General features: G+C 43.3%; 1 protein-coding gene across 1 annotated transcript in view; it reads left to right on the top strand.

Moving 5' to 3' along the window:
* Nucleotides 1–25,163, top strand: part of CNTNAP5 (contactin associated protein family member 5) — a 433,878-nt gene that overhangs the window by 313,880 nt on the left and 94,835 nt on the right. The window contains exon 13 of the mRNA XM_065413114.1: nucleotides 529–729. Within this exon, the coding sequence (XP_065269186.1) occupies nucleotides 529–729 (201 nt within the window). The remainder of the gene's footprint in view (nucleotides 1–528; nucleotides 730–25,163) is intronic.

Genomic DNA, 25,163 nt, shown 5'->3' with positions numbered 1-25,163 from the left:
AGAGGTCAGATTTCCTTCAAACTACCACAGTCATAACTGGCCAACATGGATTTCATCTTGGTTTTAACTTTCTGCTGAGATTTCTGTTTGTGTCAGGTGGCTCCTATGAGTTCATCATCAGTAATTAAGGTATTGTTATAAGAGAATAGTCATGCTTGAAAGTCTTGAAATGTTTGCATACAGGCCTGACTAATGTGTCTCCTCTCATGAGGCTAAAGACAGCAGAAATGCGTCTCAATTATTCCAGATACCTGGCAGGGCAGCGTTCACAGGATCCAGGGAAGCTGATGTTTTATCTCGGACTCAGCAGGCTCTGTAACATCAGCCCCAGGTTGGTCTGTAACTCGGTTCAGGTAGACATGGCCGTTTGCAATCCACACTTGCTTGGAGCAGCTCTTTATCACAAGGAGGCTGTTTTGAGTCCAGGGAAATGCTGCTTCTGTGTCTAATGGAGAAAAACATCAGGCTTCAGCTACTCTTTGTTCCCTGTTTGCTGTAACACCCCTTTCATTTTCTTTCATTTAACAGAAGATAAGATCTGGACTGCGGTACAGCACAACAACACAGAGCTAACCAGAGTCCAGGGGGCTGACCCTGAGAAACCATATACCATGTACTTTAACTACAGCAGCAGCCTGGACCAGATTGAGGCCATGATAAACAGCGCAGAGTACTGTGAACAGGAGGTGGCTTACCACTGCAAAAAGTCCCGTCTGCTGAACACCCCGAGTAAGTGCCACAAACTGAAATCATTCCTTGTTAGCTGTTATTGATTACACAGCAGACACAGCCCGCAGTGCGACTGAAGCAAAAAATATGGTGCAGAGTAAGGAGCGTCTGTCTTCACACACAGGGCTAGCATTGCACAGAGCCTGACGTGAGGCAGAGGGGTAGGCAATGGAATTGCACAATGCTTGTGCACCCCCCTCCCCCAAAGGTTTTCTTCTAGACTAGGATATGCCTCTCTTAAACCACAGCAGCTTTATTTAACTGACTTTAAATGCAAACAGTCGAGTGTATTGTTATTGTTTGTATTACGATAGTGCCGAGTGGCCCTTGTCACAGATCAGGACCCCGCTGTGCTCGGTGCTGTACAAACATGGAATGCAACTGCAAATCCGAATAGAGAGCAGCTGAACTGCTCCAAATTCCTGGAGTATTCACAGAGGGGAAGGCTGCAGTCCATCATGAGTATCGGAGCCAGCCTGAAGCATACGGAACATAACTACTCACCAGGGCTTTTGGTAGCTCAGCACAGTTTCTCCGACAAAACTAATTTCCTTTTCTGGTAGAAGGATCAGATTTTCTGGCCTGATATTTCATGGTGGCAGGAAGACCAGAGGGAGGAAATACTCACTGCTTTATTTGCTCTTGTAGAGCAAGTCCCTGATGAATACCCTGGGCAGTTACCTACCCATAGGCACCCTGTTAGATTCAGGTAGTTAGTTATCCAGGGGAGATGTACAGGGATAAGGGTGGCTGTCTGAATAATTGAAAATCCTCTTTTTGTTACTTGTTATACATGTGCTATCCTGGTGCTTTGATTATCAGACAAGCAATTCTATAGACTTGTCAGTGAGTGAAAAGCTAATCCTACTGAAATGTCAACCAAGACTTAAAGTGCTGTTGCATGGGAATTCTTTTCTGTCATGTTTCATGTATACAGCATAATGGGAAGCATTGGCATGTATTGAAATGCCTGATTGGTTACCTGCAAGACAGAAAACCCATGTGTCCACTGGGCAGATAACCTGACTATTAGGTACATTTAAAACTGTGAAATAGACCTCTTGGTATATGAAGAATTTGCCAACAAAAAAAGGAATACAAAATCAAGAAATATGTTAGTATTCAGCACCATAGACAGAGCATGAAGGAGGAAAAACCACATGGGAAGGCGATAAAGGAGAGAAGGAAAGAGGAAAACATGTATCCTATTTTAGCTGTAGGGTGGAGGGTAAGAGGAAAATATGACTTTCCAGTCCTTTGTTCATTACTACATCCTTCTAGTGATCTCTGGCTGCTTTATGTGATGCTGTTCCTCATGTATTATCAGCACACTGGCTACTGATCTTTGCATGAAAGCCGTGCTGCCTGGGCATAATAGTATACATGGATGTAAACTGACATATAAATATATGTATTTGGTGCACAAATACTACAGAGATACTGCTACTACTACTAAGGACCTGATGCAAATTACATCATGATTTTTTTTTTTTTTATAATCCTGAATATTAATAACCATGCTCCAGGGCATAAGCCAGCCACTAATTGACATGGTGAAAAGAAAATTCCCTATAGACAGATAATTCTGCAGCTATCACTGAAAGCATTTGTTGCACCGTCCGTTGACTCGTACAATGCTGGCCACTGTCAGGGAGAGGATACAAGCAGAGGTGGTCAGTAGCATGGCTGATTGTCTCAGGTTGGCAAGAAGCCACGCACTGTGCTGTTTTACTGGCAGTCGCAGCATCCCAGTGACAGTGGACCATGCAGCAGTTTCATAGCTCATAACCTGGTTCTCTAATTCAGATTTATTCAATGAACCAGAAAAACTGCAGAGCCCTGGAGGACATAATCCTGAAGGGTGGATGTGGCCAGCTTTCTTTTCCTTTTTTCTTTTCCCCCCATCCTCTGTTCTTTAATTACATTTGACATTTGTCAGCCAGGGCATTGTTACTAGCCTACGGCAGTGGACTTTAGGAAGACATGGAACATATACACAAATAAAATGTGTGAGCTCTTGAAATGACAAGGTTTCAGGGACAGCTGGTTCTTGGTTATATATTAAATGGATTTAAATGATACCCCGGTTTTTTCCCCCAAAACCTTGTATATCTAAATCTCCATGTTAGCTGAAATTTGCGCTGAAATAAAAATGTTCCCGGTGCTCTTTATTAACTGATCTACAAGTGCAAATAATGCTAGCACATGATGGCATCGAGACTCTTGGGGGATTTTCTCTTGCCTGGGTCTCAGTTATGTGACACCTGGGAGGAACCTGACACCTCTCTGGCACAAGGGTGTTGTGAGGCTTAATTAAAGTTTATGAAGCACTCTGAGATCCTTGCCTCCAAGGCAGTATATACATGTAAATGTGGTATTAGTGGTATTCATAGATTCAAAGCCCTGGCTGGGATGATTTAGTTGGGAATTGGTCCTGCTTTGAGCAGGGGGTTGGACTAGATGACCTCCTGAGGTCCCTTCCACCCCTGATATTCTATGATTCATGGATTTTAGGGCCAGAAGGAACCATTAGATTATTATGTCTGACCTCCTGCATATCACGGGCCATTAAATTTGACCTGGTTACTCGTGCACTGAATCCAACTTGTGTTTGGCTGAAGCCACACCTTCCAGAAAGGCATCCAGGCTTGACAGGGTAGTCGTTGTTGTTTTTATTATTATTATTTTATTATTAATCCCAGTCTTGTAAAAGATCGGGGCCAATTTTGACACTGGATTTTTTTTTTAAAGCCAGGTCAGTTTACTTAGCATAGTGCAGATCATGGCAGTAAAGCGTAATCCATGGCCAGTGTATCTAACGCTGGCATGTTTCAAAGAGGAGCAGTGCGGAGACTCCTATTTTTTCTTCCCTTCATGACTTAACTCAGCAGTGATGATACATGCTGCTACCTGTCAGCTCTTTGCAGCTCTGGCTTGGCAAAACATTAATCTAGCACTGAGGCATTGGGCATGCTAGAAAAGCAAAACTCACTCCGTTCCATTAAAACCATGGGAGGTTTTTGCATTCTGTGGAGTTGCTGCAGCATATGTCAATGAATTTCTTTCTGCTGGCCCTGCTCTGTGTCCCTGCATATGTGGCCAGATCCTCAACTGGTATAAATTGGCTACTCTGATTTATATCCATTGAAGTTCAGACTTACAATCTATGCCCTGTTGATGTAAGAACCTTCTCCTCTGCAGCTCCTACTGTCTGGGACAAGCTTATTAGTTTTCGCTCACATGTGAAATGTCAGCTGAAACCGTAGCTGCTTCTGTGCCACCAGCCTAGATTTTAAGTAACCTGTAGACATCAGGAGGCATGCGTGTTCATGAAGGATGAATTGATTTTCATGGCATTGGAGGGAATTAAAATCCATTCTTATTGAGCAACAGTTGTTGCAATCTAGTGGCTAGTTGGTACTTCTAAAGCCAGTTGTTATTGAGGGGTGTCCAGCTCACAAAAGCAAACACCACATTTGGCGTATATTGGCAACCTCCTTGATAGTCAAGGCAAAACAGGGACTCTGGAGACTTGCTACCATCTCACCTCTAGAAGCTGTCCATCGTGTCAAGAGTTGAGATCTATTAGTGGAGCATTGTGGGGGAAGCTCATACTGCTACTGCCGATGCCGTCCCTGTCCTGGGGATTAAGAGAGAACTTTAGTTCCTTGGGCAGACAATCCAGCATCTTTGAGAACATGCCAGGCGCTGAGAAAGAGAAGACACTCTCTATCTTTCTCTCCTTTCCTCACATATAATGGATGCTTTGTCTCATATACTGGTGTCTTCTTGTAATGCTTAGCAAAGAGTCAGGAGTCAAGTTGCTTAGAGATATGAGAGCACCTTCACTAACTGAATGAGTCCTTTGCTGGGTCTGAGTCTGCTCGGGCTTCTAGAAGCAGCACTGGGCATGCTCCGAGATTTAACTCCTACATTAGCCTAGTCATTCCCATATATCAGTTACATGACAACGTTAAGACATTTACTGCATATTAGTAACTGGATAGCTAAATTTACAACACCCCGGGGCCAGTTTCTCCAGCATGCAGTGCACCAACCTAGGCAGGGAGTGAAGGAGGAGAGCAAATTCAAATACTAGAGTTAAGAATTGTATTTCTTCACCATTTTCTTTCTATCTCCTCTCCTTCTCTGGGCTTGCTTTTAATTACTCTTTTACCTTGAGTTAGGGCTTAGGCTCCTCCCTAGGGTAAAGAAAAGGGTGTGGAAAGCAGCGACACCAACCTTTACAAATGTATTGTGCACCCCAAGTTAATTAGCAATCAGTTAACTCAAGGTAAAGAAAGCTAGTGTAGACATGCCCTGTCTTGTTTGCCCCTCCAATGATAGCCTCCCCAAGTCCCAACATTTCATCTAGACTAAACTGTTAATTGATCTGGAAGGTGAATGCCCAACTCAAACTCTGAGGGGAATTTGCTGATCAGAGGTGCTCAGTTGCTTTGGTGACAACTTCTTGGGTCTACGTAGGGGCATGCAGGGGTTTAATGTAATTCTGCAGATACCAAGTTTGGCATTGGTTCAACACTGAGACCCTCTGGCATGTCTCTAGCCTGCCTTAAACCTTTTCCATGTCAAGAGAGAGCGTCCACACTCATCCAGACAGCTATCTTTCCTGTCCCATTCAGTGCCCCTTCCCTGAACCTCCCAGCCGCTCTGCATTGCCCATCCTAGAACACAAATTATATCCAGTCCCTTCTGACTGCCTATGCGGCATATCCCCAGTCTGTTTTGCTCTTGTTAATTATTGCAGTGGACTGGTATTTTCTGGTTAAACTCCAGTATTGCTTTAGCTTCTTACCCATGCTCCCATTCTGAAGCAAGGGGGACAAACTGCTTCCAACCAACTTTTAACAGAAAAGTAACGTGAAGTGATGTCAAAAGACTGATAACAAGTAAATAATAATTTGTCTTTATGCATTTGCCCACTGTTACTCCTTCACCTTTGAAAGATAATTTCCATGTTATCATCCCAGGTACTTTACTTTGCTATTATATTACCAAGAGACAGTTTGTCGTTGTATAAAACAATAGAGATCAGGGCAGCCTGCCCTCAGAGAATGACTCATCTTTGAGAGTGGCTGATGGGTGTCAGGTGTAGATTGTGCAGTGTAATTATGACTGGGTAATTAGAATCTTCTTCCTGGGAATGATTGACTAGAAGTCTGTGTTATCCACTATCCCACCTTGCCTCTCCACTCCAGAGTGGCGGTGCTGACAGCCCCTTGCAAGCATTACTCTAAATAAACCAAGCTATATTTAGAGCACCTGCAACACAGTTTGCAGCAGAAAAGTAACACAGGGGATATCGGTCCACTTACTTGCAGAGAGAGATTTGGAGAGACATTTTAAGCTATTAAATTGTGGGCAGGTTGCAAATAATAAAATACCTGAAACCTGATCATAGCAAGAATAACCGGCTTTGTGAGGGAGGTAACTGACCACTCCAGTTAATCGTGGGCATTCAAGATGGTTGCTGGCTATGAAAATCTATTCCAAAACTCTTGTTTCTTAAGTACAAAGAGAGGTTTACTTGAGAGAGAAGGGGACAGGAGAGAGGGATTCTGTCCCCACCACTCTCACTATGTAGCTAGCAAGTTCTCTGACAGGTCTTGTGGATGTGAGCAGGAATATCATTTTTTTTATGGGAGAAGGGGGGCAGTTACCCCCCCCCCCCACGGCTTGTTTTGCTCCCTCTAGACTTTTCATAGGTCTATATGCTCCACATTTGCACCCCCATCGACTTTGCAGGATATAATATAATCACATAGAATGTTGTTTATGGGGACATAACTTCACTCCCATCACCTGAATGTTTCTAAACTGATGACTTGCATGTAAGTGAGGTGAGCGAGTGTTTTGTTTTGCTTTTCTTGATCCCACCTGCCTTTCCCTATCCAATAATAATAGATTCATGATAACACTTGGCATCTACATAACACCTTCCATTTGAGGATCTTAAGGTGCTGTCTCCTACTTGTGGGTTAAGAAAGTATTATTATCCCCATTTTCCTGATGGGGAAGTTGAGGCAAAGAGAGATGAAGTCTCTTGCTGAAGGTCCCCCGTGGCAAAGCTGGGAGTATAACTCAGGTGACCTGATCACCAGAGTCAGCCAAAAGTCTATCCTTCTCCTCTCTTAGCTTTCAGTGTTTTCTTCTATGTCTCTCCCAATCTCTTTCCATTTCCTCTTCTCTTCACCATTGTATTTCCCTTTGCTTGCAACCTGGTTCATTTCCCTGTCCCCTCACTTCCACTGGGCCTTTCCCCTCATGGTCTGGTCTCCCTCTCCAGTCCAATCCCCCCCTTGAATTTTACCACCTCAGGTCATATCCCTTAATGCGCCCAGCGTGCCGCATGTCTCTCTGTCAAGCCCCTGACTCTTCTGCCCATACAAGCTCCCTCATGACCCACTCTGGGGTTGGGGTAATGCTGCTGCGGTCCAGGAGACTGAGGAATGAGTCAGAGGGTGCCTTTCTCAGCCTACACATCTTCCCCTCTGCCTGCCCCATTGTGCTGCACTGAGGGGTGCAGTGGGGGAGCCCATGGAAGGAGCAGAGAGAAGGACATTTGTAGGAACCCTGGCTTGGCAGCGCCAACCCAAGATACCCATTGTATGGACACCACCCAAGATGCTGAAGTCCAGAAAGAGCTTTGGCTCTGAAAATCCCTTACCTCCAAATACCACTGTGGAAGGCTACCATGTGACAAAATGGCAGGAAATGTTGATGATTGCGGAGAACCTGGCTCCCCAGAACAACTGCCCCCAGGCACTGACCCCAAATGAAAATAGTGGTGTGCTCTTAAACCGAGCGAGAGATGAGGGGATGAAGGCTGGGGACAGCGTGACCATGTAGAAGTTGAGGAATGACCCGTAATGTGAACGTGGAGAGCCTAAACAAATGCTTAAACACTGCCTGATGCAGTGCCCCCTGTCAACAACTTGCACCCCTTGAGGAGCTAGTTGAGATAAATGACAACACCAGGTCTTGGTTGCAGGTTTGGAGCGATAAGTTATGATGAAAATAACCCCTACAGCCCAGGAGGAGGAGGGAGTGTAGGGGAAAGCCCATTCCTTCCCTGCATCCCAGCTTAGGAGCCACAGCTGGGACCAGTGATAGAGCTCTGTAGAGTCATGGGGTGATTCTCTCTCCTGATGTGTGATGCTATGCAGGTATGTCTCCATGGCGAATATCAGCAAGGCACTGTCGTTTGCATTAGCTCTAGACATACTTAGTATCCAAGTGCTTCTCCGGGCTCTGGCTAACAGGCTGATGAGGAAGGGCTGTCTGAGAGACCTGTACAGCTATGTGCCTGGTTGCTCATTAAACAGGGCTGTGACTTAAGATTCTTTAGCAAATGTCTCTTCCCCGCCCCCGGACAGTATTTTCAGCTGATCTGAAAGAGCTCTCCTGAAAATGTACTGCTTTGTTTATGGGAGTCTGTGACAGAATTTACCCAGAAAATAAGTTTGTAAGACCCCCTAAGGTGAATAAATTCTGAGTTTTGCAGTATACAGAAAGCACCTTCTCTAATGTGCAAACAGCTTGGTCCAAAACCATTTAGCTACAGAAGAAGGCAGATTTCATAAAGAGATACACATTGAATCATGAGAGCTCTAGCTTGGGACTTGAGAGACCCAGGTTCAAATCCCTGCTCTGCCACAGACTGCCGCTGCGAGCCTGGACCACATTAATCTCTCTGAGCCTCGATTTCCCATCTGTGAAATGGGGGTAATAGCGCTGTCCTGTCCCATAGGGGTGTTATGAGGATAACTGCATTGACGCGTGTAAGGTGCTCAGTAACGGGGAATGGGGCAGCCAGTGGCAGCACAGTAAGAGAGCCATCCCTTTTGTCATTGCTGGATAGGATGCTGGAAGGCATATGTTACGCTTGTTAGTATGGAATCTAGGACCTTGGGGTGTTTGTTCTGACTCAGTGTATCTGGTGTGCCATGTTCCCATCCCTCTTGTCTTGCCACCAGCCCCATATAATCGGTGGGAAGGAGCAGCACACCTACAGCACAGCAACAAAGGAGCCAAAAGGACAGCAGCTTGTACAATCAAAGAAAAAACAACAACGATCACATGAAAATTGAAGTCTTGGGTGGGGTAAAGGCTGGATAAATGTGCCAGGCACCCAGCCTGTCTTCACTCCAGTCCTTCCTATTGACCCAGCTCTCCTGGGAGGCCCAAGAATGTAACCAATGAAAATGACTAGCTGTGTGGGGGGAGGATTTTTTCTTTTTTGAATATAATTGACTCCTTCCTTTGAATCTCCCAGGCCACCATCCTGGCTATGGCTCTCTTACGAAGCAGAGATAGTTTTGATAGCTGCATGTTATGCAGCACTCAGCACATCGTTGGGGATGAACACAACTAGAAATAAACAGCAAATCCATTGCTTGTTATAAAAATGGATAATGAGTTAAAACTGCAACCTGCCCAGCCCTCAAGAAACAAATACTCCTGCCTTAGCAGGAAAATATCTCCCCTTCCTCAAGAGCTACAAAAGGGTGGGTATCCTCATAATGCAGCCATTTGGCTGATGCATTCAATAATTCTAATCTGAGCAGGTTCTCATAGACTCCTAGATTTTAAGGCCAGAAGGGATCATCATGATCATCTAGGCGGACCTTCAGTGCATCACAGGCCAGAGACCCTCACCGTCCACTCCTGTAGTAGGCCCATAACCTCTGACTGAGTTACTAAGTGCTCAAATCTTGTTTTAAACACTTACAATTACATATAACCCACCATTTTTATTAGTTCAAACCAGCAAGTGATCCATTCCCTATGGTGAAGAGGAAAGTGAACCCCTGCCAGGATCTCTGCCAGTTTGACCTGGGGAAAATTCCTTCCCAATTCCTTAGCATGGTGATCAGTTAGACCCTGAGCATGTTGGCAAAACTGACCAGCAGGACACCTGGGAAATAATTCTGTAGAGTAACTCAGAGCCCTCCCCGTCTAGTGTTCCATCTCCAGACGTTGGAGATATTTGCTGCTAGCAGTTATGGAAATGCCCTTGTAGGAAATCTCATCAAACCATTCCCTCCATAAACGTATCAAGCTCAGTCTTGAAACAAGTTAGGTTTTCTTTCTCCACTGCTCTCCTTGGAAGACTGTTTGAGAACTTCACTTATCTGATGGTTAGAAACCTTCATCTAATTTCAGTCCTAAATGTGGTGAGGCCCAGTTTATATCTATTTGTTCTTGTGCTGACATTGGCCCTTAAATAATTCCTCTGCCTCCCTGGTGTTTATCCCGTTGATGCATGTATAGAGAGCAATCATATCTGTCCTCAGCCTTCGTTTTGTTAGGCTAAACAAGCCAAGCTCCTTACGTCTCCTCTCGTAAGGTAGGTTTTCATTCCTCTGATCATCCTTGTAGCTCTTCTCTGCACCTGTTCCAGTTGGAATTCATCTTTCTTAAACACAGGAGACCAGAATTGCACACAGTATTCCAGATGAGATCCCCCCCCCCCCTGTTCCTTGTATAATGGTAAGAGCACTTCCCTATCTCTACTGGAAATTATTTCACTAGGAGGGTGGTGAAGCACTGGAATGCGTTACCTAGGGAGGTGGTGGAATCTCCATCCTTAGAGGTTTTTAAGGCCCAGCTTGACAAAGCCCTGGCTGGGATGATTTAGTTGGTGTTGGTCCTGCTTTGAGCAGGGGGTTGGACTAGATGACCTCCTGAGATCTCCTCCAACCCTAATATTCTATGATTCTATTCTAAATGTTGCTTGGACTAACTGCAGTGTCAGCTGCTAATGATTTCTTGTCGGCCCCAAAAACAGAGCAGATAATGGCTAAACTAAGAGGCCCGTGTGGGGGAGGGGATGCCTCAGCTTGGTGTAGCTTACATCTTATAGCCTCTTCAACATGTAAGTTAAACAGACGTAGGCTCCGTTAAACTCCATTAGGTTCAGACTCACTTACCGACACTTAACTGATATCCTCTGATCACCTCTGAATTTGGCCTGTGGTGTTGGTGAAACTTGCCCACTGAGGAGTCCGGAAGAAGGTGTAAATCACAGCAGTGTAAACGTCCTCTGATTCATTTCTGAATTTGGCTGACACTGCCAAAGAAGCTGCTGTCAGCATCTGCAAAGCAGCCACATTGATGGTTCCTGGGCTAGTGTTATCAAATGCGACTGAACAGGAATACAGTAATGATCATTTGCATTTCTGCATACTCTTTCTGTGAAGATCTCGAAGCAATTTGAGTTAATGAACATAATCTTGCATCATCTCTGTGAGGTTGGTAAATGTAATCCCCCTTTGAGCTGGGGAAACTGAGGCACAGACCGGTAAGGTACTTGTCCAAGGTCACCCAGTAAGTCACAGGGATGGAACCCAAAAGTCCTGGTTCCAAGTCTCCTGCTTTAAACCCCTACATGCTCTTTCTCTGCAGGAAACCACAGCAGATTGCTCATGCCCTAATATGCCCTCAGCATGCACCTATGTCATAGCTTAATTCTGTAGTGCAGCTAGGAGGAGAAAAGAGAGGGTAGAGGATGGAAAACCGAGTCCAGGTTTAACTCATGGTAGATTCACTTTGGACTGAATTCATCCCTAGTATAAATCTGTCGGAGACGATGAATGTGAGCTCGTGTCCATAAGGCTGATGGAGAAGGCGTTTTCTTTTCTCAGAAGCAATGAAGAGAGTGGGAGGCAGAAATACTGTGTTTGCAGTTAAAAGGCTATGTTTGCAGATACTGTTCAAACCGTACCGCCCTAAGACCCTTCCCCAAGTGTTAGGCGGGTAGAGTTTTCTCCTGATACATTTTGTGCAAGGAGAAGGAAAGCTGCAAAATAGCACTTTTTAAGTCTGTGTTTATTTCTTTATTTTTACTATTTCAGGGAGAATGAGCACAGAGAAAGTATTGTCTGGCACTTGGGGCGGGAGGGGGGTGGGAGGCTTTTGAGTATTTTCCTTTCAGGAAGCATCTAAAAAAAGCAATAGACAAATTGCTTTTTCCCCCGATTGATTTTGGGGATGATCTGATTGAGGCCTGCTAAGGAGCTGGAAAGACTTTGATGAGCTGAAAGAAAACAAGCCTTAAATGTGTCTTTGGAGAGGCATTTTTAATGTCCACCATGCCAGGCAGATTGAGGAGGAAATAGAAAAAGCTTTTGAGCTTGAGTGCGTTCTTGACCTCTTTGATCCAAGGAAGACTCAAACCTTAATGGGAGTGAGGTTTAGCCAAGGGGGTCATTCTGCCCTGAGAGAACCAGTTCCACAGAGGAGCAGCAGCATTACGGGCACTTTATCTAGAGAGGAAATCAGAGGTCCCCAAAAATAAGTATTCAAGGCTTGGCACTTTCCCCATGTTCCTTGAAATGCATAGATCAGTTTTCACATTTGCAATTTACAAAAAAAGTTAACTAATTAATCCATACAGTGCCCTTGGGAGGTGGTATTGTTATCCCCATTTTATGGTGAGGGAAACTGAGGCATGGGGGGGTATTTTCAAAAGCACTCATTGATTCCACTGGGAGTAGAGTTATATAAACTCTGAACACTTTTCAAAATACCGCCTTCAAGGTCTTGCCACATTGACACAGCGGGCCAGCAGCAGAGCCAGGAAAAAGAACTCCGGTTTTCCAAGATCCATGTCTTTAATCACAAACCATCTTTGCTTTATCCCTCGCCACAGCAGCTGGTTCAAAGGTAACCTGTTTTCTCATAACAGAATGAAGTATAAGAAGCCTGAAACCCATCTCCACAGTTCCATACCCAGATGCCACCTCAGGGAAATTAACTTAGTGTGTGTCTATGTGTTTAGGCAGAATAAGAGGGAGTAAGAGAAGGTGAGGATGAGGCAGTCTGAGAAAACAGTGGTGAAGTCAGTGTAATTATTAAATAGTCGTCTCCTCATATGCCTAAGCTATTGGCTTGGGGCATGATCCTGCACAAGAGAAGCCAATGGGAATTACATGATTGACTTCAATGGGAGCAGGAGCAGTCCCTTAGAAAGGAGAGAGTTAGAGGTCAAGATGGTTTTGGTAACTGTAACAAGGAATAAAAATTCTACCCTTTAGGGTTCTGTCTCCCTAAATGAACAACCCAACCACTCTGGACAGTGAGTTAGAGGGGACTGAAGACACAATACTACTCCAGGTTAATAACATCCCAGAGAACAACTGCACCACCAACATTATTCTAGGCAGGGTTGTTTCTATGGTGATATAAGAATATATTTATACGTTTAGCATTTAAATTAAGAATGTCCTGCATTTTGACATGCACAAGGAACACTGTGTAGCATCCTGGGGCTTTTCTTTCAAAGATGACTTCAGTGGTGGTGAAGGCACCAGGTTAAGTGGCCTGTAGATTGAAGTCTTCTGCTTATCGATAGAACTGGTACAGCAGAGAGAGCGTGGTGCCGCAGCTTCTTCACATGGTCTCACCAATGTCCCTCAACCCTGACCTGCAGAAGAACGCCTCCAGGGCTGAGAGTAGAATTAGGCCCATTCAAACCTTGGCTTGTCTACTGAGAATAATGAAGAGGTTTCTCATTCCAATGGTAGTTTTTCTCATAGTGGGCTGAAACGTACCCACCCATTCAGATAATTTCTCAAGCATTTTCTTTTTTTATATATATACTTTAGGCTATTCTGCCATGATTTATTTTTGATAGACCAGGATTCAGAGGATTTTTAAAGCATTCTGAATGCCTGCAGGTCCTGATCTAAAGCCCACTGCAGTCAATGGAGGTCTTATCATTGACTTTTATAGGCATTGGATTGGGTCCATAGATACTCAGAGGTATTTAGGCACTTAACTCTATTGAAGTGGAATACCCAAGTTCAGATCCCTTCTCCATGTCAGACAGAGATGGGAATTGAACCCCGGGGGCTCCCACATCCTGGGTGAGGACTCTAACTATGGTGCTAAAGGTTATAAGGCAGGCCTTCTCTTCCTCGGGTCCCAAGTGGAGATAGGCTTCCTGCCTAGCATTCTGGCTTTTATAGATTCCATTCTTAGCTGCCTGTCTCTCACCATGCATGGTAGGAGGATCCTAGGCCCCTAAACCCGGGTTTGTCGATTCCAGTGGGTGGATAGGCGTCTAAATTGCAGCATCTAAGTACCTTGTGGATTTGGTGCTGAGTAATCTTTCACGGGTCTTTGAAAAGCTTGCTGCTAGCGGTGCAGGATTTGCTTTGTACTAAGGGCTTGCCTGTCTGCCTTGTGCACTATCTGTTTTACTCTCCCCTTATGTGTTTAATTTCTCACTCTCACTTCCCCTAAACCTATGGTTTACCTAGAGGTTAAAAATTATGCATCCAATTTACAGGATCTAGCCATTCTACTACATTCACATTAATGGTGCATGAAAAGTGCTCCCAGTGGCTTTGTCTGCAGTCAGTAGCCTCTCTCTATTCTTTCTATTCAGGCTGTGTTACTTAATGAGACCATAATGTTGGCAGTGGCGCTTGTGTTGATGAAACAGGGAAGGTAATAATAGTTTCTGGTTGTCCTTTTTCTCCGTTTTCCATTACTAAACCTAATGCAGCCATGACCATTTTGTTTTACTGATGAATCCAGACCAATGGCAGGATGCATGCTGAAATGAAGAAAGATCAGAGACGTTGTGCTGAAGAAAGACTGTCGTCACTTATATGGAAAGGAGTATTTTAAATGTGAAATCCTCTTTTAGCCTCTGATTCAAATGGTCATTACAATAGAGAGAGGGAGAGAGAAGGCAATGAAGCCTAAAAGCAGCTGACTCATGAGGACTGATTGGTCTTTCTCAGCCCATTTGCTGGGCAAAGTCTTCTTTTAGCTGTTGCCTACTCTGTCAAGCTCAAGGGTGAGCAGAAACCTCCATTTGGTTTTCTCACATTGGCAAGAGTGTGATGCTCTTAAGCAAAGGTGCCCAAATTTTGCCCAGATGAGGACCATACTCATGGCTTGCCAGGAGCTTGAGGACTGTTCTTACTTTGAGATACCCTCATCATAAATGAAGTGGTGGTGTCTTCTGCTAAGATCACGATGGAGCACAGGATGGTAGGAGTTGTTGACTTCTCCTGTTGGCAGGTGTATTTGGCCCTCTGGCCTCCTCTCCTTTAAGAAAAATCTGTCTCCTCTGTCAGCTTTACCCCTCTGTAATCCATAGCTGAATTTACCAGCAGCTCTTACCAATCACCATAATTCAGAGACTATTTGCAAACCTTGTTTCCACTAAGCAACCAGATCCAAAGCAGTGCTTTCACTTCTGGATGGTGTCACTCATGCTGAATGTTTAAATTCTGGATTGTGGCAATGAGAGTCACTGTTGCATTCTGATTACTTCCTCTACAAGACAGGTTAGGGACTCCAGCCAATCTGCAGAACATTAGAAACCTCTGCTAAATAGACCAGAATTTTATTGGCAGAGTAATCGCCTTATCTATGACTAATGCCTCTAGAGGGAGGAACAGTCTTCCCAAAATGCCACCCGGCACAATTCTTTTCACTTCTCTACAAGGTTCAGGGACCAGTGTAGCTATATTGTGCTGAAGATTGTAATGTTTTCAAAGGGTGAAATTTATGTTCCAGGAAACACACCATTGCCAAAATTAATAGGTAAACGGACAAAGTGAAAGAGACTATTAGACCCATTGTAATACTGTAGTAACTGGGTGGTGGAGTAAAAGCAGAAGCTAATGGGTAAACATAACCACATAACAATGACATAAACATACAATGTGTAGTATACAGCTGTGTTTACTCAAATAAAGCCAGTGTAACACTATAAGATATAATTTAGGAGGCAAGACAATTGCATATAGACTTGCTTGAAAGGATAGTTTCCTTGGCTAGTTTGTATTAGTAGAAGGGAAGTTATTCTAGCTCAACCCCATGGGAATGCCTGCGTTTATTACAATTGTGTTACTTCAATCGATAATTTGTACCTTTAATAGGACATTTTCGTGAGTGAAAAATAGATTTGAACGGATGTTCCAAAAGGTAATTCCAGGACAAACTTCACTTTCATTTTGACCCCATTCACAGCCTTTTTGATTCATTGTCCACACACATCTGTAGGATGGATTCCCCCCACCCCCCCAGAATGTTCCTGGAAAGTGAAAGTATCCTGAATATTCATGCAGATGTTTACCTGTGATGGAAATGTTCACTCATCCGTCTTGAAATCTTTTTCCGCTCCTTATTATTTATAATCATCCACTCAGAGGGCAGAAACAATACCTTGTGACTTAAGTGACCATTCAGATAGTACCTAGTCAAAGCAAATAGTTTGCAAACAGTTAGTGGGCTGCATTATGTTGGTATTGAATGGTTTAAACAACTTTAAATAACTAACACATTTATAACCATAAAAGTCTGTTCATGGATAACAAATGAAAAAGGGCTAAATTGGTCAAATAAATTCACTACTGAAAGGCATTTAGATACTACAGTGATGAGCGCGGTATAAACATCTGTATAGTAGCGTAGTGTCGTAGTATCTGAGTAATTCACCTAATAATAAGTATTGAGGATCAAATTAGCCTCTAGCATGAGGAGGCTCAACGCCACTCATTATTCTGCTCACTTAGGCCAAGAGTGAATTTGAGCCTACATAGGGACTGTAGGATTTGGTCCTTAGTTGAAAAATAAATGCTGACCCTTGGATAATATTATAAAGCTCCCGGGGTGTAAAGCAGAGGTAGCAATATTACCCCAAAGCAGACTCAATGCCGTGCTTTCAGACAGAATCTAAAGCCTATAGGAGTGCTGGAGTCACAGTGCCAACTGCCAGTTTTCTAGAATGGCAGAGGAATACTCTGCACAAACCAAGGGATGGAGAATGTAAAGGTGTCTGTAAGCCTAGAACTGTCTATCTGCTGGAGTGGTGCCAGTATAAATTAGAACAGCCAGCCAGGCCATACCCCCTACTTGGAAAGACTGATGCAGGAGCTTCTACAAAATGTTTGTGCTACCCAAGGATTTCACCATGTATGGGGTTATCCCTCAGTGGTTGTCTAAGCTGGATTTAGGCCGCTTTATGCTACCGGAGTGGTACAAAGCAGCTAGAGCACAGGAAAGAATCAGGCGTTCTAAATGTTTAACATAGAATCATAGGACTCGAAGGGACCTTGAGAGGTCATCTAGTCCAGTCCCCTGCACTCATGGCAGGACTAAGTATTATCTAGACCATCCCTGACAGGTATTTGTCTAACCTGCTCTTAAAAATCTCCAGTGATGGAGATTCCACAGTCTCCCTAGGCAATTTATTCCAGTGCTTAACCACCCTGACAGTTAGGAAGTTTTTCCTAATGTCCACCCTAAACCTCCCTTGCTGCAATTTAAGCCCATTGCTTCTTGTCCTATCCTCAGACTTTAAGGCGAACAATTTTTCTCCCTCCTCCTTGAAACAACCTTTTACGTACTTGAAAACTGTTATCATGTCCACCCCTCAGTGTTCTCCAGGCTAAACAAACCCATTTTTATCCATTAATATTCACATGGGCAAGATCTCTCCTCCAGGCATATGAGAAACAGTAACATATTTTTTACCCTGTATGACTGCATCATTCCTGAGAATATGTAGTGGCGCACTGGATCTCAGCAAACACTTAAAGGTGCAAATGACAGAATTGACATGATGGAGGTATGTAGTAGCCAGGTCTAATCAGCATTTGTATTTGTATATCAGATATTTAGCCAGGTAAACTATTTGCACCCACAAAATTGCAGCACAATTGAGCTTGCAAACATATAAGTAGGTCTTAAAAATTTGGCCCAATCAATGCTGGGTCTAGGTGCTTTCTTATAATTTCATTTGGTCTGATAAATTTGTACCTGCTGTTTTCAAAGAATGGCTTCTTAAGATTGTTGCATGCCACTTAGCATTGAAACATTACTCTAGGGAAAGTAACCCTTTGCAAACCAGTGAAAACTCGGATGCCCTAAAAACAGAATCAGGTGACTAGTTTAGCAATAATATATTGCCTAACCTAATGAAAAGTCATTACCTTTAAATAATGGACCACATCACAGATTTAATTATCCCAAGGCAAGGTAGAGGGTGCTTCATGTCGACAAGGTCAATTACCTTATCCAGAAAAGCCAGTTTGAAATATATTATGAATAATTCACAGACACAGAAATTAGATATGTAAAAGTGTCCCAGCTATAATGTGGTGAAAGCATTCAGCTTCATTCTTCATGTATTTAAGATAATAGCCAAAGGACAATTATGGCTGCTTAAAAGTAACACTAGTTAGGTGATGAGAAACGCCAGGTGGATAGTCAAATCCACGTTAACATGTGTAACATTTGAAAGCATTGTCCTTTGTGCCAGTCTCATACAAGAGGGCAATAAACTGATTTAGGCCTTATTTTGACAGTTTTCTCTCACCCCCCATCTCCCTCACAAAACCCAGAAGGCCTTTGGTTATGCTTTGTTCAGTTGATTTCAGTCTCTGACCTTCGGGAAGCTAGCTACATAAAATACTCTAGCTAGACAGAAAACTCTCTGATTTTTCTTTGTTGAACATTTCAGCCTTTTGGGCAGTCCCAAAAATCACGAGGAAAACTCTCACATTGACTTCAGCGGGCTTCGGCTCATGCCCTCACTATTATTAATGTCACAATAGTACCTAAAAGTAGGACCTCATTGTACTAGACGCCATGCAAACAGAGAGAATTCCTGCCCCGAACATTTCATATCTAAGTCCTTGGGGAAACAAAGGCAAAGCAAGGTGCTAAGAAAGTACAACAGGTGAGTAGCAATTCCAGAAATAGAACCCATGATGCCTCCTGACTCCTACTTTAAAACCCTATCCACTGGACTCAGTCCTCTGGGGCCTGATTCCATCTTGCCTTGCATCTAGTGTAGCCATTTACACCTACACTCATTTTGCAAAGGCAGGGATAAATGACTACAGACGAGACAAGGCAGGGCAGAATCAGGTCCTTTGAATGGCTCTGCATTTCGTTTGTTACAAAGCTGGTGCAGCTACTCTGGAACTGCCCTGGAGTTATTAGGCACAGCACTTTTCCTTCTGCCTTTTTTTTTTTTAACGTAGTGTAGAAACACACATCCTGCAAGGTTCTTAATCAGTCACACCCAGCAAAAAAACAAAACTGCTACTTTGGGTTATACTCTTATACACATTTCTTAACAGCAAATGTGCTCAACACACCATTGTAATTATTGGATTTTATATATATATATATATATATATATATATATATGCCTATTTGTGAGACATATATTCACACGGTGCAAGCTGTTCACTATTTGAAAGTCAGTTCCTTCTCTGTGCACGCCAAGAAGGAATCTTTTGTATTGTGCTCACAGGGAAATTATTCTTTTAAAATCAGTTCTTAAAGCATACCACATCCATTGCATTTTGGGGGGGGAAATATCCACAGTAAATGCAATTGGAGTAAATGTACATACAAACTCTTCATGTAGAACATTTTCAAAGAAATGCAGGAGGATTTTGCTACATGTACCACTCTGAAAATGTATCTGATAGGTCCCGCCTACACAACCAGGGTATTGATTGTCTATCCAATCTCTTCTGCCTGGGAAAAGATTTTAACTATATTTATTGGAGGCTTACTGTGCAGCAAGAGATTAAAGTCAACACAGCTTTTGGTAGTGGCAGTACAAGACACCATAGCAACGGCCCAGGAAATGCCATTATCCAGGCAAGAGTGGCCTTTCCTGACAGAGCCATGAGACCTGTTATTACCTTGCTGAATTTGGGATATTGGATGTTTTGAACTGGTGGTTTTGGTGATCACCGCAGTAGATAGAGAGGAAGACTGTTTGGATATGCCTGTGGAGAAATCCAGAAACAAGAGAGTAGACTCTTGGTAGAACATCTTTCACAGGCCACAATCCCGTTTCCTTGAAGGGAAGTTTAATGTGCAAACCGGGTTGTTTTTATTTTTAAGCATATATTGTTCTTTCATGTAGGGTTCTGTGGGTGTGGACGTGCACAATACTCTTTTGCTGCTCGAGTTACTAGTCTAAGAACCAAATCTTGTACATCTATCCATATGGCTGGAGGAGTCTGGGTGCAGTGAAACGGGTGAGGTTCCACATGCAGGAGTGGGTAGGATTGCTGGAGACTTCACAGGGTAACCTCCCTTCCAATCCTGTCCCACGCTCAGCTGCACCAGACGATCTGATCTATTGAGTTGAGCTTTCTCTTGGGAGTAGATGAGGGTTGTTGTTACCCAAGGTTGGTTGGTTGGTTTTTTCTCCTGATAGTGCAGCTGAAGCCCAGCGAGATGAAGGGACTTAAGAAGTCATATAGAGAATCTCTGATAGAGACAGGAATACAACCCATGTCTTCTTATTTTCTGTCCTGTACCTTAGCCAGAAGACCACTGTCCTGCTATGAGTAATAAATCATATTGCTTGAAATACCATCTCATACCAACCTAGAGCTATTTAGCAGTCGGACTAAAATGATGACACAAGCTGTGCTATAGAACAACATAGTCTCTTGACATATGGTGACCTTAAGTGTGAATTATAAACACACTAAACCTGCACGTCTAGGGAATAACATGCTCTTTCAGCATATTGTGACTTTACACAGACAACAGTAACCTTAGCTTTCTTGCTTTGACTTTGCAAGGAGTGGTAACGGCCAGGGGAAATCCCACAGGGCTGCCGTTTTTTAAGATGACTTGGGAGAAGGTGGCTAATTTGTCAGGTACCTTAGTTTAAATGTCTAAATTTAATAGTGACATTTCATGGCCTTTGAGTTTACCTGCTTTATTTGCTTGAAAGGAAAAGTTCAGCAGAATTTTGGAAGGTGCTGTGGAATTGTCTATTTAATGAGGCATTCAGCAGGCCTGCTTCTGCTCCTATTGAAGTCAATGTCAAGACTCACACTGACTTTAATCAGAGCAAGACTGGGGAGCTACCTAACATTTTTTTTTAAAGCATTGCAATGAGAGAAAATAAAATCAACACAATTTTCCTTTAAATAATGAGCTGTTAAAATATGTGACTAAGTATAGAGTCAGGAAGGAAACTGGAACATGTAAATTAAATGTGTTTATTTGATATTCTTATTCATCCAGAGCTTTTCTAGTACCATTTCTCCACAAAATTGTGGAGGATGCCTCTTTTCCCCTTGGTGCTGTTGGGTTGTGCCCTAGAAGTCACGAGGAAGGCTTGATAAAGACTAAGCTGAGCCTAAAAGACTTACTAGCTTATGTATGTATTTGCATGCATGAATGCGAAGAGGTGTTTACATGGCGATGTTAGGTGGGCCAGCTGTTTGAATCCTCTGTCTTTTATTTAAATGTAAACCTGTATAGATAAAACCACTTAGGCCTCTAGTCGCAATTAAATTATAGCAACCTCCAACCGCTCAGTTCAAAAGTCCATTTGTCTTAGTTGGGGCCTTTGATTAACTTATCCTTATTCCTGTTAATTGAAAGGTGAGTTCACAGTCATCAAGAGGTCTGTGATTCATCCAGTCATTAGTAACTCTCAGTTTAACAGTAAAAGGCAACAGAAGGAAACTGTTTTTTGGGGGGAGGGTGTAACTTGGGAACCTCTTTGTCAAATGATCCCAAATATGCACTGCTCTCACTACTCCACATCCCCACGAGGCACACCAAATTTCATAGCAATCTGATGAACCATTCGAAATTTAGGGAAAGAGTCAAGCTTTAAAGCATATAAAAGGTTGGTAATGGAAACCCTTTAACTGTTGTTTCTGTCTTGATGAATGCACAGTGTAAAAATATACATGTTCTTAAATACTGTTCTCAGTTTGGATCCCCCAAAGATTTAGTGAGCGTCATACGCTACCTTGGGTTAAACTCGACAGAATGAGACCGTTTTGACCCACATCACATTGTTATCCAGGGGTTTCAGAACCCAAAGCAGACTTAATTGTTTCTCTCCAGGCACCATCAGGAATTAATCAATGGGGACACAGCTCCTCCGTCTGATAAATGATTGATACAAACCAGAGTGCTTTTACCTAAAACTACTTTTTCTTAGGTCTCAAGCACACAAACACATGCGCTCTAGCAGTAGGTGTAGAGCACCCCAAACACAGTTACCGAAAGTCTGAGATGGTTTTGAGTGATCACTAGCTGGACTCCCACGTGCCTGTCCAGCTGACGGGGAGTTTAGGTGTCTGCTCCTTGTCCGAAGAAAAGCTCCCTTGGACTGCTCTGAAGTGTTTACTTTTACTTAATCTTTTATAGCTAAAGCTCACAAAAATCATAAGTCATAGTAACCCCTATCGGGTAGGGTTGCCAACCCTCCAGGATTGTCCTGGAGTCCCCAGTAATTAAAGATTGTGTCATTGGATGAAACCTCCAGGAACACATCCAACTAAAATTGGCAGCCCTACTCCTAACTGCAACAAAATAATCATTATCTCTTATCAGCAAAGCATTTCTAGTATTTCTAGTCATAACAACAATAAAACATATGTGTCAGGGGCACTCAGAACCAAGGTCGCTGTCCACTCACTCGCTTTCATTTTCGAGGTACGTTAACTCTTTTCCCCTCCTCCCATTCTGATTAGCAAAGCTGCAATTGCAGCAATTTGGCCTTACCTATGAAAACCCTGACAGTTATTCCTAGCCATGTGGTGTTCTGCTTTTAATGAATGGTGGCTAAATACACACAACATGACTTCAGTTTAGTTTGGTCAGATTCTGGGATTGCAACCTAATAGTTTGATCTCTAGCTCTGTACAAAAAAGAAACCATGTAGAAAGTTTTTTTGTTTTTTTTTTTAATGGCTATTTTGCGGGGCTTACATCTCCAGAATTCAAATCACTCCAAATTTGGACTGCTAACACTACCCAGTCATGCTGCAACCTTAACTATAGTGGTGTTCCCACACCACCATGATTAGGAAATATATTTTTGCTTTTATGTCCCCTAATTGAATAAACTGTTCAAGTTCTCTTTGTTTATTTTCTGTCCTGTACCTTAGCCAGAAGGTTGAATTCTTCAAGTACAAGGAAAAGCAGAATCTACACAAATGTGTGTATATATACATAACACATATATCTGTGTGTATACTACTTAGTGTGACTGAGTGGCAGAATCTTGTGTGTGTTTTATACCACCCATTCTTTCTCTTGTCCTCTCCCCAGGGGAGAACTGTGTGTGCATTGTAAGGTTTTGTCTTGGTAGACTTGCTTTGTTTTAAACATCCATGGTTGAAGAGTGCAAGGTGGTGAGGTTTGTGATGGTCCTTAGTTCCTGCTTGAATTCATTCCACAGTCTTTAACTGACTACTGTGAAAGCTCTGTCTCATCGTCAGACAAGCTTTATCCTTGTGGTAGAACGTTCCATGGTGCCTGAGGAGTGGAGTTGTAGACCATGATCTGTTTCCCAGAACTTGATGCTGTGTTTTAGATATGCTGGGCCCAGGCTGTTGAGTGCCTTGATGATAAAGTCCAAATTCTTGTTGACTCTATGTTGTATGGGAAGCCCATGTAGAGCGCGTAGGATGAGTCTGATGTGCTTGTGGTTGCCCATATTGCTGAGGAGATGCACTGCAGCAGTCTGTACTTGTTAGAGCTTTCCATGGGCTGAAGCCTTCATGCCCAGGTGTATCCCACTGCTGCAGTCCAGCCAAGAGATGACAAAAGTATAAATCACTGAGGTCTATTCATCATCTGCTGGCATGGAGGGGACTCTCCTAGCCAACTGGAGATGATAGAAAACAGTACTCCTTGACACTGCCATGGCTTGCAGAGGATGCTATGATACAAGTAGCACCTTACTGCACTACCTATGCCAGCTCAGCTGCCCTGTATTGCATGTTGAGGGGTACCCAGGCTCCACCAGCATCCTGCTCTGGGGGAGAAGTAATAGGCAACGAGTTGTAAAGGGGCGATGCTACTAACTCTCCATAATGTAGGTGCATAGTCCAAGTCACAGCCTAGCACATTCCTTTTAGTGAGACTACGCACGGCATAAAGTACTCGTCCATGTGAGTAAGGGTGGAAGAATCTGGCTTCAATGTGCAGATATATGATATTGTAACAGCTCCATGGTCATTTAGGGCTCTGTGGTTGTCACTGCATTGTACACCATGCTCATTCCAAACTTCACTGCAACAGTGGAGGTAGAACTCTCCAATCCTGTTCCTGAAGGACAGGCCCTTACCTACACGAGTGACATGAGAACCTTGGTGAGTAGTGTAGGACTTACGAGACACAGCTGAGCAGTTCCCATTCCATCCAGTACAGGGCACCAGTACACATATACACATTCTTCTTTTTGTTACAGTAGATGTAGGATCTCGAGACCCATTACATGGTGAAAAAATAAAGAAAGAACACATTAGAAAGCTGGAAAAGTCGTTCACTGGGTAAAAAAAAAAAAAAAGTTCAGAGTTGATTAAGATACTCCCTAAAGAAGACAGATTATTGTCATCCTGACCTTTAAAACTGGTCAGGATGTATCAATGGGAGGTTTTTTTAGAAGAGTATTCTTTGAATTTTCTCATTTATAGTCTCTTGGTTTCCCCCCGCCCCCCATACATGCTGGCTTACAGCCAGTTCATTTCATGGAGTTGCTTCTACATATGTTCTGCTACAGCTGCATTTTTCTAAACTGCCCAGTCTCACACTGTTCCTGCATCCCTTTGGATGACAAATGATGCCCCTGCTGCTTAGACCAAGGGAGATCTAATTACACTCTGAGCATAGGACAACCGAGCCAACACTGTGCTCTAGTTTGTGTGTGTCCTTAAGTTGAAATTGACTGCACTTGTTTATTGGAGCCTAGTTCCCTCTTTCACTACTTACAACATTAACTACTGACCTTAATTGTAACATTCATGGAGGCAGAATGGCTCAGCAGTTGACATCAGTATTTTATCAGCAATTATTTATTTATAGTTGTCTTTTAATATATTTAAACCCTTTAGACTATAAAGAAATTCAATTAGCAGTATTAATGCTTCTGGTGACTAGTAAAATGTGGTTTTATTAGATATGGGAAGGGAAGCTTGTACCTCGCTAGGTGACTCATTCTCCAGCGGAATGTTTACCTCCAGATGGGTGTTGTGCCTACTGTGTCCAAACAATTTGGTCTGTTCCAGTAGATTAGCATGTTCTAGCAGTGCCGAGCAACCATAAATCCCATTTAAATGGTCCCGGAAATTCTGCCTGCATGGGGAGTGTGGCAGGGAAGAGGGGGAGTGGCCAAGGGGTCCCTGTGCATTGCTGATCCCTTGCTGCTGTAATGGTCCCCAGGGTCCACTGCCAGGTAGTCAAGGTTAAAGCAGACTTCAGGCTGCTCAGTTGTGCTAGTGACTAGCTAGCAGCTGGTGGCCCCCAGGGGAAAGTAAAGGCAGCTTAACGACACCTTTGCACACAGCCCCGTCTCTGCACAGAGCACAGTGTGGCTTCGGTGGTGAGCCAAACCCCGTATTATATTGAGGAAATTTCAGACAGCATTGTCATTGT

Source organism: Emys orbicularis, chromosome 11 (assembly GCF_028017835.1).
Source record: "Emys orbicularis isolate rEmyOrb1 chromosome 11, rEmyOrb1.hap1, whole genome shotgun sequence".
Taxonomy (NCBI): domain Eukaryota; kingdom Metazoa; phylum Chordata; order Testudines; family Emydidae; genus Emys; species Emys orbicularis.
The sequence above is the reverse complement of the archived record's forward strand: the minus strand, read 5'-3'. Positions and strand labels throughout refer to the sequence as shown.